Raw genomic sequence first — 21,257 nt, 5'->3', positions numbered from 1 at the left:
GAGCAAGATTTTTTTAACCAGTGACCTTCCCAAAGAAGACCATGATGCAACAAGTGACACCTAAGATGTCAAGGCTGACTTTAAGAGCCATTCTTTAAAGTGACCTCTGAGATGGCTACGGTAAAAGATGCATTTCCATATTTGTTTATTTTTTAGTATGTCTTTTAGTTGTCAGTGGACCTTTATTTTATTTATATGTGGTGGTGAGAATCAAACCCAGAGCCTCACATATCCTAGGCAAGTGCTCTACCACGAGCCACACCCCAGCCCTGTATTTCCACATTTATAAAGCACTCTACGCAGATCTGTTAATAAACAGGTACCCATACACATTCGTTTGTTTTTCTGCCCTATCAGGTTGTGAGCCCCTCAAGGGTCATAATCATCTAGAACCTAGCAGAGTCTGGCATATAGTAGATAACAAAGTTGGCTGAAGGAATATGTAAATTCCATTCTACTTTTATCAGTTGGCACTTACCTCGAACACTATCCAGTAAGGTTCCCTCAGTAGCATAAATATTTAATCCTTTATGTAAAGTTATCCTTACTAACCATTCTTCTACAGCTGCGATATCTGAAAATAAAAAGACAAAATTCAACTACTGTTATGTCATGTTGATGAAATTTAAGGATATATGAACATTACAAATAATGATGACTTTTCCTCTTCCAACCACTTTGTATTTGTCAAGTTTCCCAATTTTTCCTACAAACATTTTGCTGATGAAATAATGAAAAAGGATTATGCAGTGATCTTACCATCACAGCAACGAATCTGTTACTAATATTTTCAATCATAAGTTTTTTCCTAGAGTTGTTGTAGCTTGGTAAACAAATTATGACCTTCTTGTGAAGTGGCATATTACTTAAAAGTAGCCATCAGAGAAAAAAGTCCATGTCCTGACAGCTTTGTGACTGAACTCTACCAAACATTTAAGGAAGAACTAATAGTAGCTCTTCTAAAAAAAATTTAAGAGAAGAAAATGCTTCAAAACTCATTCTACAAGGCCAGCTTTCTCTTATCTCAAAACCACAGAAGGATACAACAAAAAGAGAAAACTTCAGGCTAACATCCTTGATGAACACCAATGTAAAAATCCTCAACAAAATACTAGAAAACTAAATCCAAAAGCGCATCATAAAGATCATTCACCATTTCAAGTGGGATTCATTCTAGGGATACAAGGATTATGATTAAAAAGTAAGAAAACAACCCATTTTAAAAATGGGCAAAGAAACTGAACAGACATTTCTCAAAAAAAGACATACAAATGGATGGAAGGTATGAAAAGATGACCAATAGCACTAGTTATCAGAGAAATGCAAATCAAAATCACAACGAGAAATCACCTCACACCTGTTAGAATGGCAATTAACAAAAAGACAAAAGATAGCAAGTGTTGGCAAGAATGTGGAGGAATGGGAAAACTTAAATACTCTTATGGGAATGTAAATCAATATAGCTTTATAGAAAACAGGATGGAAGTTTCTCAAAATATTAAAAATAGAACTACTATATGGTCCAGAAATCCCACTACTGGGTGTATGTCCAAAGGAAACAAAATTGGTATGTTGAGACATCTACATTCCCATGTTTATTGCAGCACTATTCACAATAACCAGGATAGAATCAACCTAAATGTCCATCAGTGAATGAAAGAAAAGAAAATGTGGCACATGTACACAACAGAATATTCTTCAGGTAGAACAAATGAAATCTTGTCATTTGTGCAACATGCAAAAGCCTGGAGAACATTATGTTAAGTGAAATAAGCCAGGCACAGAAAAACAAATTCTGCATGATCTACTCATATGTGGAATCTAAAGGAGGTGATCTCATAGAAGTACAGAATAGAATAGTGGTTATCCGAAACTAGGGTGGTTAGAGGGTAGGGAAAGATGGGAAAATGTTGGTCAAAGATGTGTAATTTGGGCTGGGGCCATATATGATATGTGAATTACATCTCAATAAAGTGGTTGATGATTAATTAAAATGTATGTAACAAACCCTAGAGCAAATATGAAAAAAAATTAAAGGTATAAGTAATAAGCCAATAGTAGAGATAAAATATAATCATATAAAGTAATTCACATGAATTGAAATCTACCATCTTACAGGTTGTTTTCTATTTGTTTCATCTCTTCTGTTTTATTTTTTCCCCTTTTTTCTGTTTTTATTCATGTGTCAACAATTACATTAAATGTAAATGGTCTAAAATATCAATTAGTTAGATTTCCAGATTAGATATAAAAATAAAGACTAAACTAGCAGAGACCCAGGCCCAGCCCAGCACCACTGCGCAATACTCATGCAGAGACCCAGGCCCAGCCCAGCACCACTGCGCAATACCCTGCAGAGACCCAGGCCCAGCCCAGCACCACTGCGCAATACTCCTGCAGAGACCCAGGCCCAGCCCAGCACCACTGCGCAATACTCCTGCACCAGGGAGGCTCTGCCCAGAGAACCAAGCCCAGCCAGGCCCAGCCCTCAGTCTAGTGCCCATGCTGCAGCTGACCACCTGTTAACACGTGGGGGCACCTCTGCCCACTAGTAGGGATTATACCCCACTGGAGGCCACCATCTTTAGAGGGGCAGAACCCTTCTTGGGTTACTGCATTATCAAGTTCCTCCCAGGCATCAGACTTCTAAAGACTAGGAGGTTTGAACAGTACTGTATAGTTTTATTGTAGATTTTTAAAATTAGTAGTAACATTATAATTATTCCGAATATACCTACTACTATTCCTACTTTTTTTTTTTTTACACAATGTAGATTCATACCATTCATGTAATCATACATATACATAGGGTAATATTGTCTGTTTCATTCTACTATCTTCCCTACCCCCACCCGCTCTCATCCTATTTTCCTCTACACCATCCAAATTTCCTTCATTCTTTTCTCCCCCCACCAACCCCCCCTCATTTTGTATCATCATTCACTTATCAGAGAAAACATTCAGCATTTGGCTTTTTGGGCTCGACCTATTTCACTTAGCATGATATTTTCCAGCTTCATCCATTTACCAACAAATGCCATAATTTTATTCTTTTTTATGACTGAGTAATATTCCATTGTGTATATATACCACAGTTTCTTTATCCATTCATCAATAGAAGGGCATCTCGGTTAGTTCCACAATATAGCTATTGTGAATTGGGCAACTATGAACATTGATGTGGCTGTATCACTATAGTAGGCTGATTTTAAGTCTTTTGGGTATAAACTGAGGAGTGGGATAGCTGGGTCAAATGGTGGGTCCATTCCAACCTACTTTTCTTTTCTTTTATTAATATTTTCTCACCCTCTCCATTTTCCTCATATATATCTGTCTCCTTGGAGACTCTTTCTCCCTTTCCTCATGCTAACAACCAATTTCTTTTAATTCTGCTTTCACTACTCCTGTGTCATAGTACCTCTATAAACACACTTCTTATCTCATTACTGTTATATTCTACACCCCTCCCCATCCTCTTTGTCCACCATTAGAAATTGTGGTCCTCATTGCAAACCTATTGGCTAAGCTGTAGCTAATAATTGAACAAAATCTCTGGGACACTATGAAAGCAGTACTAAGAGGAAAATTCATTGAATGGAGCGCATTCAGTAAAAGAAGGAAAAGTCAACAAATAAATGACCTAACATTACAGCTCAAAGCTCTAGAAAAGAAGAACAGATCAACACCAAAAGTAGTAGAAGACAGGAAATAATTAAAACCAGAGCTGAAATCAATGAAATTAAAACAAAAGAAATAATCGAAAGAATTGACAAAATAAAAAGTTGGTTCTTTGAAAAAATAAACAAAATTGATAAACCCTTAGCCACGCTAACAAAAAGAAGGAGAGCTAAAACTCAAATTACTAAAATTTGGAATGAAAAAGGAAATATCACTACAGACACTATTGAAATACAAAACATAATTAGAAGCCATTTTGAAAATCTGTACTCCAACAAAATAGAAAATCTCAGAGACATCAACAGATTTCTAGTCATATGACCCACCCAAACTGAACCAGGAGGACATACACAATTTAAATAGATCAATTTCAAGCAACAAAATAGAAGAAGTCATCAAAAACCTACCAACAAAGAAAAGTCTAGGACCAGATGGATTCTCAGCCGACTTCTAAAAGACCTTCAAAGAACAACTCGTTCCAATACTCCTCAAAGTATTCCATGAAATAGAAGAGGAGGGGACCCTTCCAAATTCATTTTATGGCCCTGATACCAAAACCAAAGACACATCAAGGAAAGAAAATTTCAGACCAATATCCCTAGTGAACATAGATGCAAAAATTCTTAATAAAAATTTAGCAAATCACTTACAAAAACATATTAAAAAGATAGTGCACCATGATCAAGAGGGTTTCATCCCAGGGATGCAAGGTTGGTTCAACATCCAGAAATCAATAAATGTAATTCACCACATTAACAGACTTAAAGTTAAGAATCACATGATTATTTCAATAGACACAGAAAAAGCATTTGATAAAATACAGCACCCCTTCATGCTCAAAACACTAGAAAAGGTAGGAATAGTAGGAACATTTCTTAACATTGTAAAGGCTATCTATGCTAAGCCCATGGCCAACATCATTCTAAATGGAGAAAAACTGAAAGCATTCCGCCTAAAAGCTGGAACAAGGCAGGGATGCCCTCTTTCACTACTTCTATTCAACATCGTCCTTGAAACTCTAGCCAGGGCAATTAGACAGACCAAAGAAATTAAAGAGATACAAACAGGAAAATAACTCAAACTATCCTTATTTGTCAATGACATGATTCTATATTTAGAAGAGCCGAAAAATTCTACCAGAAAACATCTAGAACTCATGAATTTAGTAATGTAGCAGGATATAAAATCATTGCTCATAGATCTAATGCATTTTTATTCCTAAGTGACAAATCCACTTAAAGAGAAATTAGGACAACTACCCCATTCACAATAGCCTCAACAAAAATGGAATACTTGGGAATCAATCTAACAAAAGAGGTGAAAGACCTCTACAATGAGAACTACAGAACACTAAAGAAAGACATTAAAGAAAACCTTACAAGATGGAAAGAAGTCCCATGTTCTGGGATAGGCAGAATTAATATTGTCAAAATGGCCATACTACCAAAAGTGCTATACAAATTCAATGCAATTCCAATTAAAATCCCAATGATGTACCTCACAGAAATAGAGCAAGCAATTGTGAAATTCATTTGGAAGAAATAAGAGACCCAGAATAGCTAAAGCAATCCTTAGCAGGAAGAGTGAGGCAGGGGGTATCAAAATACCAGACATTCAACTATAATACAGAGCAATAGTAACAAAAACAGCATGGAATTGGCACCAAAATAGACAGATCAATGGTACAGAATAGAGGACACAGAGACAAACCCACATAAATACAATTTTCTCATACTAGACAAAGGTGCCAAAAACATACAATGGAGAAAAGATAGCCTCTTCAACAAATGGTGCTGGGAAAACTGGAAATCCATATGCAGCAAAATGAAACTAAACCCCTATATCTCCCCCTGCACAAAATTCAACTCAAAATGGATCAAGGACCTTGGAATTAGACCGGAGACCCTGCACCTAATAGAAGAAAAAGTAGGCCCAAATCTTCATCATGTTGACTTAGGACCAGACTTCCTTAACTTGACTCCCAAAGCACAAGAAATAAAAATTTGAATCAATAATTGGGATAGATTCAAACTAAAAAGTTTTCTCTCAGAAAAAGAAACAACAATGTGAAGAGAGTTCTCTTCACAACTCTTCAGAGTGGGAGAAAATCTTTGCCACACACTTCAGATAGAGCACTAATCTCCAGAATCTATAAAGAACTCAAAAAACTTTACACCAAGAATACAGATAACCCAATCAACAAATGGACGAAGGAAACGAGCAAATGCTTCACAGAAGAAGATCTACAAGCAATCAACAGATATATGAAAAAATGTTCAACATCTCTAGTAATAAGAGAAATGCAAATCAAAACTACACTAAGATTCCATCTCACCCCAATTAGAATGGCGATTATCAAGAATACAAGCAACAATAGGTGTTGGTGAGAATGTGGGGAAAAAGGTACACTCATACATTGCTGGTGGGGTTGCAAATTAGTGCAGCCACTCTGGAAAGTGGTGTGGAGATTCTTAGAAAACTTGGAATGGAACCACCATTTGACCCAGCTATCCTACTCCTTGGCCTATACCCAAAGGACTTAAAATCAGCATACTACAGTGATGCAGCCACATCAATGTTCATAGGTGCTCAATTCACAATAGCTAGATTGTGGAACCAACCTAGATGCCCCTTAATTGATGAATAGATGAAGAAACTGTGGTATATATACACAATGGAATATTACTTAGCTATAAATAAGAATAAAATTATGGCATTTGCAGGCAAATGGATGCAGTTGGAAAATATCTTGCTAAGTGAGATAAGCCAATCCCAAAAAAACAAAGGCTGAATGATCTCTCTGATAAGTGGATGATGATACATAATGGGGAGTGGGAGGAGGCAAGAATGGAGGAAGGATGAATTGGATAGAGGAAAACGAGGGGTGGGGAGGGGGTGAGGGGAAGGAAAAATAACAGAATGAGACAAACATCATTACCCTATGTATATGTATGATTACACAAATGCTGTGACTCTACTTCATATACGACCAGAGAAACAACAGTTGTATTCCATTTGTGTACAATGAATCAAAATAAATAAATAAATAAAAAGACTAAACTAAATGCTGTGTATAAGGAAATCTACTTTTTTGGGGGGGAGGGGAACCAGGGATTGAACTCAGGGTCACTCAAGCACTGAGTCACATCCTCAACCCTTTTTATATTTTATTTTGAGACAGGGTCTAGCTAAGTTGCTTAGGGTACACTAATTTGCTGAGGCTGGCTTTGAGCTTGCAATCCTCCTGCCTCAGCTTCCCAAGTTGCTGGGATTACAGATGTGCGCCACCTTGCCCAGATGAAATCTACTTTAAATATAAAAGCACAGATGGGTTAAAATAAAAGAATGGGTAGGGATTGGAGAAGCCATCACCAGTGGCTTTATCCTGAGAACTGCTGTAGTAGCTGTACCTATGGGCCAAGGCTGAGGCTGAGACTAAGGGCACATTTAAGAAGAACATTTGTAAACAAATGGAGAGACATACTGTATCTGTGGGTTGGAAGAGCTAATGCTGTTAATACAACAATTCTCCCTAATCTGTTGATTTGATGAAATCCAAATTTTAAAAAATCACAGCCAGATTTTTTTTGTAGAACTAAACAAGGTGATTCTAAAATTCACATACAAAGGCAAAATAACTATAACAACAAATAATTTTGAAAAACATCAAAGGCAAAAGACTAACATTACTTAGAAGACCTATTAGGAGGCTAAAAATAACAAAGGGAGCTTGATATTAGTGAAGAGGCAGCCAGGAAATAGCAATTCAATGGAAACAAACTAGTTTTTACAACAGAGGTGCTAGAATATTGGTTATCTATATTCCAAAAACTTAATGTTAGTCCATAAACTTACAAAAATTTACTCAAAATGAGTCATAGGCCTACGTACAGAATCTAGAACTGTAAACTTTTGGAAGCAAGTAAAGGGGAACATCTTGGTGAATGTGGGTTAGGTAAGAATTTCTTAGCTGTGATGCCAAAAGTACAAGCCATAAAATAAAAATCTGATAAATTAAGCTTCATTAAAATTAAGAACCCTGTTCTTCAAAAGACATTCTTAAGAAATGAAAAGACAGATTCAGAGACTGGGAGAAAATACTTGTGAATCACGTATCTGATAACAGACTTGTATCCAAAAAATATCATGAACTTCCAAAAAATTTGAACAGATACTTCACCAAATGGCAAATAAGCATACATTTAAAAAAAGAGACCAATGTCATTAGTTAATAGAGAAATACAAATTAAAATCACAAGTTCTAGTACACTCCTATTTGAGTGGCTAAAATTTTCAAAAATATGTAAATATGCACATGTCCTCACATAAATAAATGCATACATACATATATATGAACATACACATGCTTTTATATATACTCAGTGCTCTTGTGGAGGCAAGCAACTAAAAAAATAAAATGTTATATTCATGTTCACACAAAACCTGCATGAGACTGCTTATAGCAACTTTATTTATAAATTCCCCAAACTGGGAAAACCTAATACCTGTCAACAAAATTAACTATGGTGCATCCATATAATGGAATACTACCTAGTAAGAAAATGAAAGAAACTACAACATACATGAATCTCCAGTGAATTATGCCAAGTGAAAGAAACAAGACTCAAAGATTATATATTCTATCATTCCATTTTTATGACCTTGGAATAAGCACAACAATAAGAACAGAAAACTGTTGGGTAGTTGCTGGGACCTGGAAGACTGATTTTCATAAATGCATACAAGTATGTAATCACTACCATCAGGATATAGGACAGTTTCTTCATGCAATAAAATCACTTCACCTGTAATCAACCTATCATCTTCCTTGTGGAGTAATTTTATCAGGTGATGGAACTAGTGTCTGGGCTAGTGTCCTCTCTTTTGATGCTGCCTGCACATCCCAATCAGCTATGTATCATGAAGGGAACAGCTGAGTTGCCCGGAGATGATGCTCAGTAGCTTAGGTAAATTAAGTGCATTTTCAGTTTACAATGGGTTTATCTGTATGTAAACCCCTCGTGAACTGAGGAGTATCAGTAGACAATACTCAAAATTCAAGGCACAGTGGTAAATAAGGCACGATTACAGAAGAACAATGAGAGCACATATGGTCTTCTTTCCTCTAAGCATTTTTTTCAGACTTTTTGTACATTATTATAGGCACCTCGCCCTCTGCCCTTCCTATATTACTAGCAGAAACATTAAAAAAAAAAAAAAAACTCAGTTCAGGGAGTTGTGTCAGGAGAGGCAAGGGCAGACGTGTTTGATCTTTTCTCCCCACTCCCATCAGTTTTTTTGTTTTCAGTTCTGGGGCTCCAACCCAGGGCCTTGCATATGCCAGGCAAATGCTGTTCTCCTGACCTATACACGGACTTTTTATGATTTTTGGATTGGTCGGTGTCTTTCTAAGTTGCTGAGGCTGATCTCTAAACTTATAGTCTTCCTGCTTCCAGATCTGAAGTGGCTAGGGTTACAGGCATGCACTGCCATGTGCAGTTTATTTGGTCTTTTTCTACAAATTCTTATATTCTCAGATCACCTCTGTTTTTGTCTGAGTGGCTTTAGAATCACTGCATTTTGAAGTCAAAGTTTGTAAATAAACCACAGAAGTAAAACGAACATGTGATCTCCACTGCTTTAACTGTCAATGTCGATATTCTAAGTGCCAAGCACTTAGAATAATTCTCTCTTTATACTGAGAACTACTACATCTTTAAAAAAGGTACAATTTTCAATGTGAATGTCTTGTTACAAAATCATAGAAAGTTCAATAATGCAATTAGTTTTTAAAAAATGAGATGAATAAAGAGTAAAGATAGTGATAAGATCCATATCGGAATTTAGCAGCATTGAGCTTCTGCTGTGGACTTTATCCTTAACACTTCCTTATCGATAGACTCTTTTCTATCTTCTCTGCTGTACTCTCATCTTCCCTCACCTTCATTGTGTAGGGCACAGTTGTGTTAGTTCAGTTACCACCACTGTGATCAAAATACCCGACAAGAACAACTTAGAGGAAGAAAAGTTCATTTTGGCTTGTGGTTCAGAGGTTTAGTCCATGGTGGGCCAACTCCTTTGCTCTGGGCCCAACGTGAGGCAGCACATCATGGTAGAAGAATGTGGTGGAGGAGCAGTGTGTGTGTGTGTGTGTGTGTGTGTGTGTGTGTGTGTGTGTGGTGGGGAGCAAGCCACAGGGCAGGTGCATCTTCCCAGGGTACACCCTCAGCAGCCCCTCCTCCAGCCGTGCCTCACCTATCTACAGATTCAGACCAGGACAAACTAATTAGGTTACAGCTCTCACAGGCCCATCATCTCACCTCCAAACATCCACACAGGAGCTTCTGGGGATACCTCATAGCCAAACCATGACAGCAGTCTACTCCCATACCCCAGGGACTGGCCTCCCATATTTAATTGGCACACAAGTAGAAACTAGAAGAACAGTGAACCAACAGAATGTATTCTCCTGAGAATTTAGAATTGGGCTGGTCTCTAGGAAAAAATATATAAAAATTGAAGAGCAGTGAGTTAGCTTTAGAAAGCCAGTCTGCAAAGAAATAACATGTAGATTTACAGAAAAAATATATAAGAGAGACAGGGCAAAAGTATTCCCTGAGTGCTTGATGATTTTCCATTTCTTATTTCCTTCCAATAGTGTGGCTTCAAATTACTTATTTATTTTTGCTTTGTATTGGTTATTTTTAGTTATACATGACCATAGAATCCATTTTGATGTAATTATAAAACTATCTAGTTCTAATTCAGACCCCAGCGCCTCTCCTTACTCTTCCCTCTCCCTCCCTCTGTTCCCTTCCCTCTGTTGATCATTTAGTGATGGCAGTTTGGTCTTTGGGTTCTATGACTAAAATAAATTCCTTCTTTTTTCCTTACATGAAGTTCAGTCAGTTTATACTTCTTGTATCTACTATACTAAAACAATAAACCTTCCACCATTTTTAACCTCTAGGAATATGTCTTATGCCGAAAGTTCTACTAACTTAGTCCACTAGTGTTCAATATTCCTAACTCTCAGAATTTGACTTTCTTATTCTTTCCTTCTAGGTATATATAGTAGTATATAATGTCACACTCTTACATAATGCTTACTAGTAGATTACATAATAAAACAATACATTATATATTATAACCTATAATATTTTAAGATTGACTTAATTTTTTAGTTATAGATACTCAATACCTCTATTTTATTTATTTATTTTTATGTGGTGCTGATTTTTATGTGGTGCCTCACATATGCTAGGCAAGAGCTCTACTACTGAGCTACAACCCCAGCCCCAGATTGTTTTAATTTTGATAAAATTATTAAAGCTCAGAATTTCCCAATATTATAATTTCTAACTTCTAGAAAATGAGTTTACTTTATCACTAATATAAATGTTATATACGTTGGAACAATCAACCTATAATAAGATTGCCACATAAAATACAGAAGCACAGTTAAATTTGAATTTTAGATAAAAGGGAATTTTTAGAATGTCCCACATGCTAATGGGGCAGTTACTACATAGGATAATTAATATTTTTAATAAAAAAAATCAAGTGTTTTTATTTGCTTACTTTGGTAACCCAAATCCATGAGTAAAAGAATTAATTCAGATCACTCTTACCTTTATTTTCTGTGATGTTTTCTCTGGGAATATCAATTAGCCAGAAAACCCGATCACTGAACTTAAATGAAGAAGACAATATTTTACAATGTTAATAATAAAACGTATTTTGGCATATTCTACCTTTTTGGGGGGTTACTGGAAATAAAACACAGGGGTGCTCTACCCCAGCCCTTTTTTTAGTTAGACAGGGTCTCACTAAATTGCTAAGGCTGGCCTTGAACTTGAAGTCCTCCTGCCTCAGTTCCTCCCACTTCCAGATGGGACTACCATCACTTACTACTATGCCTGGTCTACACCATTTTTTAAAAAGAAAATTAAGGAAAAACATCCAAATACATATACTCTTTATCAATTTCCTGTAGGAAATTTTCCTACATTATGTTCACACATGAGTGAAATCACATGCATTCAAGAATATTTTTACATCATTGTTGTTTTAAGATTGGAAATTAATGTCATATATGATAATATAGTCACATATTGGAATATCATAGAGCACTGACAAAGTTGAAGCATATTGTCTTGATAAAGCAGACAGAGATAGGGTTACAGAGCATTTGGAAATTTAAGAGGAAAATGTTATTTTCATGATGGATGGATAGAGAATTGTAACACAGAAGTAAAAATATATGTACATAAAATCAAATGGAAAAATAAGGTTAAAAAAATAAATGAATGGATAAAGAAATTGTGGCATATACACACAATGGAATATTAGGGCATTTACAGGTAAACGTTTGGAATTGGAGAACATCATGCTAAGTAAAATAAGCCAATCGCCCCAAACTGAAGGCCAAATGTTTTCTCTGATATGTGGATGTTTATAATGGAGGTTGAGGCAGGAGCAAGGGAAGACTGGAGGAACTTTGGATTGGGCAGAAGGGAGTGAGAGGAGGGAAGAGGGTGTGGGGGTGCGAAAGATGGTGGAATGAGATGAATATCATTACCCTAGGTATATGTATGATTTCATGAATGGTATGACTCTATATCATGTACAACCAGAGAAATAAAAATTTGTGCTCTTTTGCATACAATGAATTGAAATGCATTTTGCTGTCATGTATAAGTAATCAGAACAAATAAAAATAAAAATAAATTAAAAACATAACCAATATAAAATATTTACTAAACAGATTCAATAGCAGACTGGAAGTGGAAAAGGAAAGAATAAATGAACTTGGTGATACAGCAATTGAAACTACCCAATATTTTTAAAAAGGGACACAGTAGGGTCACTACAGATAACAGTAATGTACTGTATATTTCCAAAAGTTAAAGAAAATGATTCTTAATGTCTTCACTATAAGGAAATCATAAATGTTTGAGGAGATAGCATGTTTAATCTGATCTAAACATTACATAATACATACATGTATTTGAAATTCATCATGGCATATACAACTCCATTAATAGCTATGATATTTATGTCTAAAATATCAGTTAAAATTTGAAAAAGGAAGAGAGGGAAATGAGTAAAGAAATAAACAGTTTTGGAGACTTGTGGGACAACAGCATGTGTTTGAAAATGTACTTAACTGAAGTCCTAGCAGGAAGAAGGATGGAAAAGGACAGAGATGTCTTTTGGAGAAATAAGGGTTGGAAGATTTTGAAATTTTGTAAACTTGAAATCCAAGAATATCAGAACAAAGAGAGCCCCAGCTGGGTAAATAAAAAGAGAAAATCTTAAAGGTGTCCGGAGAAAAATGATACATTAGAACCAGAGACTATAATAAAATCAACGGATAATTTCTCATTCAGAAACAATATGTCAGGCAGCATTAAAATGACATTCAGAATGTTGAAAGAAAAGTAAGGCCAACCAAAGTTGTATATATGACAAAACTATGCTCCAAAAATTCAGGTGACCACTAAAAATCAATTTGAACTCAAAATAAGTTCAATAAGATTGCAAAATACAAGATAAATATACAAAAAGAATGAACTACTAGGAGTAAATTGGATAGAGGTATAAAACATATACTCCACAATTATAAAATATTGTTGAAAGAAATAAGATACAAATGGAAAAAGATCCTATGTTCATGTTTTGGAAGATAATGTTATTAATTTATCTACAGATTAAATGCAATCTCTTTTAGGATCCTGGCAGGCTATTTTGTAGAAATTGACAAGTTTATCCTAAAGTTCATATGGAAACTCAAAGGAGACCCAGACTAGCAAAAACAATCTTGAAAAAGAAGGACAAAATCAGAGAACTCATGCTTCCTGATTTCAAAACTCAATACAAAGCGACAATAACAAGACAGCATAGTACTAGCATAGATAGTCATATAGATCAATGCAACAGAATTGAGAATCCCTAAATAAATTTCCTTATTTTTGGCCAACTGATTTTCAACAAAGTTGCCAAAACAATTCAATGGGAAAATATAGTAGCCTTTTAAAAAAGATTTTTAGTTGTTTATAGACCTCTATTTTATTTATTTATATGTGGTGCCCAGAATTAAACCCAGTGCCTCGCACATGCCAGGCAAGTGTTCTACAACTGAGCCACAAACCCAGCTCTATAAAAGCCTTTTTTAACAAATAGAGCTAGGAAAGCTAGACATCTACATGCAAGAGAATGAACACAGACTCCTTCCTCACACTGTATACAAAATGACTCAAAATGAATTAAAGACCCAAAGCTAAAACTTACGACTATAAAACTCCTAGAAGAAAATATAGGGGTAAATCTTTAGGACCTTGAATCAGACAATGTTTTTCTACCTATGACTCAAAATACCTAAGCAACAATAGAAAAAGCAGATACAATAGATTTGATAAAAAGAGAAAAGGAAAGAAATTTTCATGTATCAAAAGACAATCCATGAAAAAAGAAAAAAAAAAAGACAATCCATGGGTTGAAAGAAAATATTTGTAAATCTTGTCTGATGAGGGTCCTGTATCTATATACAAAGAACATTTGCAACCCAACAATAAAAAGATGATAACCCAATTAAATATGGGCAAAGAATATGAGTAGCTACTTCCTCTCAGAAGATACTCAAATGGTTAATAAGCATATGAAATGATACACAACATCAGTAGTCATTAGGGAAATACAAATCAAAACCATGAGATAGCACTTTACACTTACTAGGATGGCTATAACAAAAAAGACAAGTTATAACAAGTTGGTAAGCATGTGGAAGAGTTGGAACCCTAATAAGCAGAAGTAGAAATGTAAAACAGTAATTTGGAAATAATTTAGCAGTTTCTCAAAAAAGTTAAGTACAAAGTTACCATATGACTCAGCAATTCCATTCGTACTTCTGGATCCAAGAGAAATGAAAATGTATTTCCTCACAGAAACTTACACATGAATGTTCACAGCAGCATTATTCACAATAACTCCAAACCAGAAGCAACCTGAAGTTCATCAACTGTTAAGTGGATAGATAAAATGTGGTATCTATACAATAAAATATCACTAGCCCATAAAAAAAGAATGAAGTACTGATATATGCCTCAACATACACAGACCGCAAACACATTATGCAAACTGAAAGATGCAGTCACAAGCACTACATAGTACATTTCATGTGGAGAGCAGTGACAGAGGATGGGAGACTAGTGACTGAGATTGGGTGTCTCTGATGATCTCATGGCTGTGGCAGGCCCAGTGCCTGGGAATGTTTCCATGCAAGGGCACAGGATGCTCAGCTGCTGTGGCATAGCCCTGCATGAGGAAGCTCTGTGCGAGAGTCCTACCAGCTCTGACCTTGACCTCAGGCACACAGCTCCCGGGAAGGAAGGAATTCTTATGCTAGATAACCACGATGTGTCACCAGCTGTGCTTCTCCTGTTTCTGCCCGCCTTACAGTAACTTTAAACAATGGACTTTCCTGAGAGCTGCACAAAGCTCCTAACACTGCACTTTGGAACTGTGGATTGCAACTGTGGAAAAGCTATGTAGATGTCCTAGTTTCTGTAACTTTCCTGAATACGAAGAATAATGGTTGCATAGTCTTTAACCTGATAATGAGACATATGTGAATTAAGATTGCTGGCCTAACTCTTTAGATCTGCATCTCCATCAGAGAGCAGAGCTCCACCCGATCCCGGCTAAATCTTCAAAATCTGCGTTTATGAATCTTTATTTTCCAATCCCCCTTCGCCCCTCACTGGACTCAAGAGTTAGGTCACACTGGTCGCTGGTTGTGGCAATTTCATTTGCATGAAATGTTCAGAATAAGCTTATCTATACAGACAAAGTAGAACAGTGATTTCTTAGTCCTGGGGAGAGGAGGGAGAATGGGGAGGGACTGCTGGTGACTGAGTTGTCTTTTTGGAGATGAAAATGTTTTGGGATTGTGTAGGGACAGTGGTTGTACAACTCTATTATTATTCTAAAAACCAATTAATTATATACTTTAGGTGAATTGTATGGCATGTGAATTCTATCTCAATAAAGTTGTTTCTAAAATGAAGGTAAAATAAAGACATTTTCATGGGGTAAAAAACCCCAGAGCATGAGTTCATTGTCAGTAGGTCTATACTGTAAAAATTCTAAAAGAAGTTCTTCAAGCTGAAGGAAAATGATATCAGACAGCAATTTGTATCCACAGAAAAGGAAGAGCAAAATAAATGAAAATATGTAGGTAAATAGTAAAAAAAAAAAAAAAAAAAGTATTTTTCTTCTAATTTCTGTAAATGTTTATCACTAAAGCAAAAATATAAAGCACAGAATAAAATAAAAATAAAACATAATTACCAAAGTTAAATTGAAGTGGAAGATGCCGTGGTAGGTACTATTTCTGATTCCCAAGCTGGGAGCAAGTCCTCCTGATGTGAATATACTCAGCATTTCCCTTGAAATAATCTCATTTTCAGCTTGGAAGAAACACTGGATTATCTTTAGGGAAACAAACAAACAAACAAACAAACAGTAATGACAATCTGATGGAGAGAAACACATTACATCAATTTAAAAGTGAGGAGAAATCTGTGAAAAGTAAAGGCTACTAAAGATTTCTATGTTTAGTAGTTCTCATTTTTAGCTGAAAAATAAATTTTTAAACATGTATTTTAAAAAATTATTTTTAGAATTCAGTAATCTTAGTATGTGCCATAAAGTGTCAATTCATCCTTACTATAATCTTTTCTGTCATAAAAATGGTAAGAAAATTTTTACATTTAATAAACATAAAATCAAAACTGCATGTGCTCACATGTAGTGTGGCGGAAAAGGGGATCCTCGCAAGAAAGGGAGCAACCCTGGCCGGCACAGGGGTGCTCACACTCCAGATTCCGAGTCCCATAAACAGTTTCTCCACAGGCATTTTCCAGGTTATCTTGTGCCAAGAATGTCTAGGCTACGTGATAGAAGGCCCCATGCGACATGCGCGGGGGTCTGGTGGTGGTTGTCCCGTGTTTACAGAAAGTAGAGTGGCCAGAGGGGACAATGGGCTCTTCTCATGGCCACTCCCATAAAGCGTCTAGCCTGTTTTCCCTCCTCCCCTCCCCTCCCGTCCCCTCCCTTTTCCTCCCTCCCTCCCTCTTCTTTCTCTCTCTCTCTTTCTTTTCTTTCTCTCTCTTTTCTTTCTCTCTCTCCTCTCTCTTCTTTTCTCTCTCCTCTCTCTTTCTTCTTTCTTTCTTTCTCTTTCTTTCTTCTCTCTCTCTCTCTCTCTCTCTCTCTCTCCTCTCTCTCCTCTCTCTCCTCTCTCTCTCCTCTTTCTCCTCTCTCTCTCTCTCTCTCTATTTGTCCAACAAATGTAACCCAAATATCAGTTAGCTAAAGCCTTGTTTTTACTTTTACCTTTTTGGTACTGGGGATTGAACCCAGGGACACTCTACCACTGAACTACCTCCCCAGTCCTTTTTATTTTGTATTTTGAGACAGGGTCTCACTAAGTTGGTTAGGACCTGTGAAGTTGCCAAGGCTGGCTTTGAACTTGCAATCCTCCTGCCTCAGCCTCCCAAGTTGCTGGGATTTCAGGTGTGTGTGCAACCACTGCACTTGGCCAACATAAAAGCCTTATTTTTTTCTGGAGCCTCATATTGGGGTGTTTATACCCAGAGGGGAGTAGTCAGACTCCTAGGATTAGTTATTTACAATCCAAAAGGTAGGGGCCTATGGTCAAGTAGACCTATTGAAGGAAGGCTGACAAAAGAAGAGGGGAACTAACGCTTTCCGCAGGTACCAAGTTTCCACTATACTGTTCTTAAAATTTCACTTTACAACCAGGGCTGGTTTTGCCATCACTGTAGTAATTATGGTTTTATTAAAGTTATTTTGCATCAAAATTAAAGAGGAAGCAAATATATAAAGCAAAGCTCGTCTTATAGCATTTTTATTGACTATTTCCCAGTTTTATAAGGGAATGTGAAAATGTAGCAATTATGAATGGTGGATTTTACCAAAAATGTACATGAGACAGACACTAAGAGCTTTATCTCTCAGCCCCCTAGCAGTTGAGAGCACTCTAGGCAAGTTCCCTATTTGAATTTCAGTTTCCCAATCTAAAGAATGGGGAACCTATTTATTCCAAAATCATCTACTAAGCCCTTACTATGAGGGCAGTGTTGTTGGTCCTGGGACTATAGAAGTGAAACAAAACAAAACAACACAACAAAGCCCAAACTACGAAAATTCCTGTTATCATGGAACTCACATTTTAAAGGATATTAGCAAGGAGACAAACTGCATGGATGCAGTGAAAAAGAGAAGTGAAATTAGGAACTAATTATCAGAAGGAAGTAGGGAAGAGAGCTGGGGAGGGCAGGAGTTTGGAGGTAAGTGTGATTTTTTTTTTTTTTAACACCGTCACCGGGCAAGGGATGGTAGCATTTCTTACCTCAAGGAAGATAAAGACCAATTTCATAATGAACATTAAACACTTTGAAGAGTGTCTGATACATATAAACACTTTATAAATGTTAGCTATCATTTCTAATAATGCCATTAGTAGAACTACTATGCACAACTATTCATAAAGTATGTTGTATTTCCCTTTTTAAGAAAAAAGACAGCTGTCAGGAAAAAAAAAAAAAGGCCAGAAGGGTTAGGTAACCTGTCCCAGGGCACACAGACCATAGGTGGTAGGCCCAGGATTCCAACCCAGCTTTGTGAATCTGTCTTCCTCTAATGCTCAGACCTTTTCCATAATATATAATCACAAATAAGAAAGGCACTTCACAAGAGTCTTAAGTATAAAAAATATAAATTTGGCATGTCAAGAAGGAACTGTTGTCTAATTCAAAGCAGACTTAGGGGATAAATGTATTTGTGTTTATAGAACACTTTTCTTCATCTTTATTGTATTTATCATACATTTTTAGACAATCCATGCACTTTTTAATTAATTTGTTTCTGTTAGTATTTCTTGGCTGCATGGCTTTCTTAATATTATTTTATTTTGTTTTGTTGTGTGTGTGTTTTTTTTTTTAAGTCCCCATTATTTGAGTCAAAGGATCATCTTTTCCCTTACCCAGAATGACAACTGCAATGTGGTATTTGTTATACAAGAAAAAGACTCTTTTTCAGGGTCATGTGAGGAAATTTTCTTTCTCTAACAGGCTACATTTGTCAAACTTCAAAAGAATAAATCAGCTCCATAAAAAATGAAGATTGTTATAGCTGATCTTAAAATAAAATTAAATTAAGAAGAGAAGGGAGAGCATTTTTTAAAAATAACAACCACCACCACCAAGCAAAACCACCCAGGATGCCCAATGGCTGAGTGAAAATTTTACCTGATCCAAGTGGACATGGAATTTAAAGGATTGCAACATTTATATAGAATTTCTGTTTCTCAAGCAGAGGGCATTTGAAAAGAGTAGTGCTATTGGTTTTACACATGGACTTAAAAGGGATGCGAAGGGTTGTAATACAGGCTATTAGTGGACTTTACCAAGTTTTCTAAGGAAAGAAACAACTTGATTATTTCATTCTCTTTGGGGTATCCTTGGCTGGAACAAGCAAAGCGTCTCTCTTTATCACCTAAGTAAAAGAAAAAAAAACACGCATTTTAGGTCACAGAGGAATTTCCATGAAAAGTGTAATATTTTTCAAGCTTATTATTTTTCTTAATAAGAATTATAAATTTACTTTATATAAACTCAATTCTTCCACCTTTTTTTTTTTTTTTTTTCCCAAAGATATCAGATCAGGGCACTAAAGTGGAAGGTTTGGCTGAAATGCTAAGATAGAAGATGTCACAAGCTATACCATGGTGGAAAATTTTTGGAGGCAGACAAAAGCTAGTTCTTAACTCTTTGGCTCCTTATCCTTGGTGAGGATATGAAAGGGTCAGGAACTGGAGCCTGGAGAGACAGCGTGCTGTGACAGAGAACGACCACATGAAGGTTGGGTGGAGGATCCTTCTCCTTCCCTTGAGTCGGGAAAGATGCCTTAACAGATACACTAAAAAATTAAGATGTAGCCCCGCAGTATGGGACACAAACTCAGACTCCTGCTTAGAAAAAGGACAAGAGATAATTTGGCGGAGAGGACAGAGAATTTGGTGAGAAAGAAATGGTTAGTTGGGAGTTTCACACAACCACAATTGATTGGTACAAAAGATCCGCGAATGTTTCCTATTGGCCACTTGTGACACAGTGTCACAAATATGGCTTAAAGTTCATCTGGGGGTTATAATGTTAAACAGTTTCAAAATGCTTTCAGCTCATACATTCCTCCGCTTTGCCCATCCTTGACAGTGCTACCGGACCCATTTTTTAAAGCTATAATTTGATTTCTATAATCTAAATCACTCCTTTGATTTAAAATCTTCACGAATTCTCTATTACCTAATGTATAAACTCCTATGTGGACAGAAGATAGGCAGAAGGAAACCAAACTCTTTGAGTTACATACTTTGAGCCAGCCACCAGGGTTACTTGTCATGTACAACATTCCCTCAATTCTTGTAGCATCTGTATTTGCCCCTACATTTCACTGTCTCCTCTTTGGCAAAGGGGAACTTGAAGGATGATTTCAAAGCTCACCTCTCTAACAATAGCAAGTCAGACTGGAAGCAAGGCACTTCTGCCTCTAAGGGTCACCCTCTATTCTGCTGGACAATCTCTCAACAGCCAAGCCCCTTTTCCGACTCTCCTGTACAAAAACCTATCCTTGAGTCCCTCTTAAATGCTCCTGGGGTTCTCTCCACATCCAGTCTCTGCCTCAAATTTGAACTCATTTTAAGATCTGGTGCAAACAGAGGTTTCTCCAACACTTGTCTCAGTGAAACTAACCAACTGTTCCTCTGTACTTTCGTATTATTTTGTGAATTGTGTGGTTGGATCAAAAGGCTCCTTTGAGTCTGGGTGGTAAAGGAGGAGGTAGGAAAACCATAGGAGAGATGGTGGTGAGAGAAAGAAGCAATTCCCAAATTCTGTACCTTTGCTGTATGGATCCCTTTGCCTAGAATTCTCAGATTATAAAGTTTGCTAGATTCTGTTTTAATAATGAAATGCAAGAAATAATCATATTGTGTGAGCTTCTAAAGGAGAGATGTGTCAGTGAAGTGACATGACATGAATCAGGACTCTAAAGGAAACCATTTAAGTGCAATCACTGAGGGGTATCCGCTCTGTATAGAATAAGCAAACCACTCTGGGACAAATTTGAAGAAATCAATTCATTGCTCTATTCACAGTTAAATTTATAGCAACCAAATTAAAGCCAGAAGCAGCAAAATGCCTTCCATCTCTCTCTCCACCAATCCATTTTACATAATGCTGCTGCAGAGGATCAGAACATGCCTTCCTCCAAAATACACCATTTTGGCATATTGATTATTTCAGGCTGAAGATAATTGAGAAACAGGTACAAAAGCATAGTGAGCCCTACTTTCTACCTAAAAGCAGTACATAAATTTTCCAGGAGAAATGCTCCCTTCCCCTTTCCTATCACCAGAGATGGACAGCTGACACTGAGATGAGTCTATGTAAACAAACTCAACAAAAATCATTATCTTCTATTATTTCCCCCTATAT

General features: G+C 36.5%; 1 protein-coding gene across 1 annotated transcript in view; it reads right to left on the bottom strand.

Moving 5' to 3' along the window:
• CATSPERB (cation channel sperm associated auxiliary subunit beta) overlaps positions 1-21,257 on the bottom strand; it is a 113,545-nt gene that overhangs the window by 82,196 nt on the left and 10,092 nt on the right. Inside the window, 4 exon segments of the mRNA XM_079127649.1 lie at positions 479-574; positions 11,310-11,370; positions 16,030-16,170; positions 19,169-19,257. Coding sequence (XP_078983775.1) covers positions 479-574; positions 11,310-11,370; positions 16,030-16,170; positions 19,169-19,257 — 387 coding nt within the window.

Source organism: Sciurus vulgaris (genome assembly GCF_902686455.1).
Source record: "Sciurus vulgaris genome assembly, chromosome: 2".
Taxonomy (NCBI): domain Eukaryota; kingdom Metazoa; phylum Chordata; class Mammalia; order Rodentia; family Sciuridae; genus Sciurus; species Sciurus vulgaris.
This window is presented reverse-complemented; position numbering and strand designations above follow the sequence as displayed.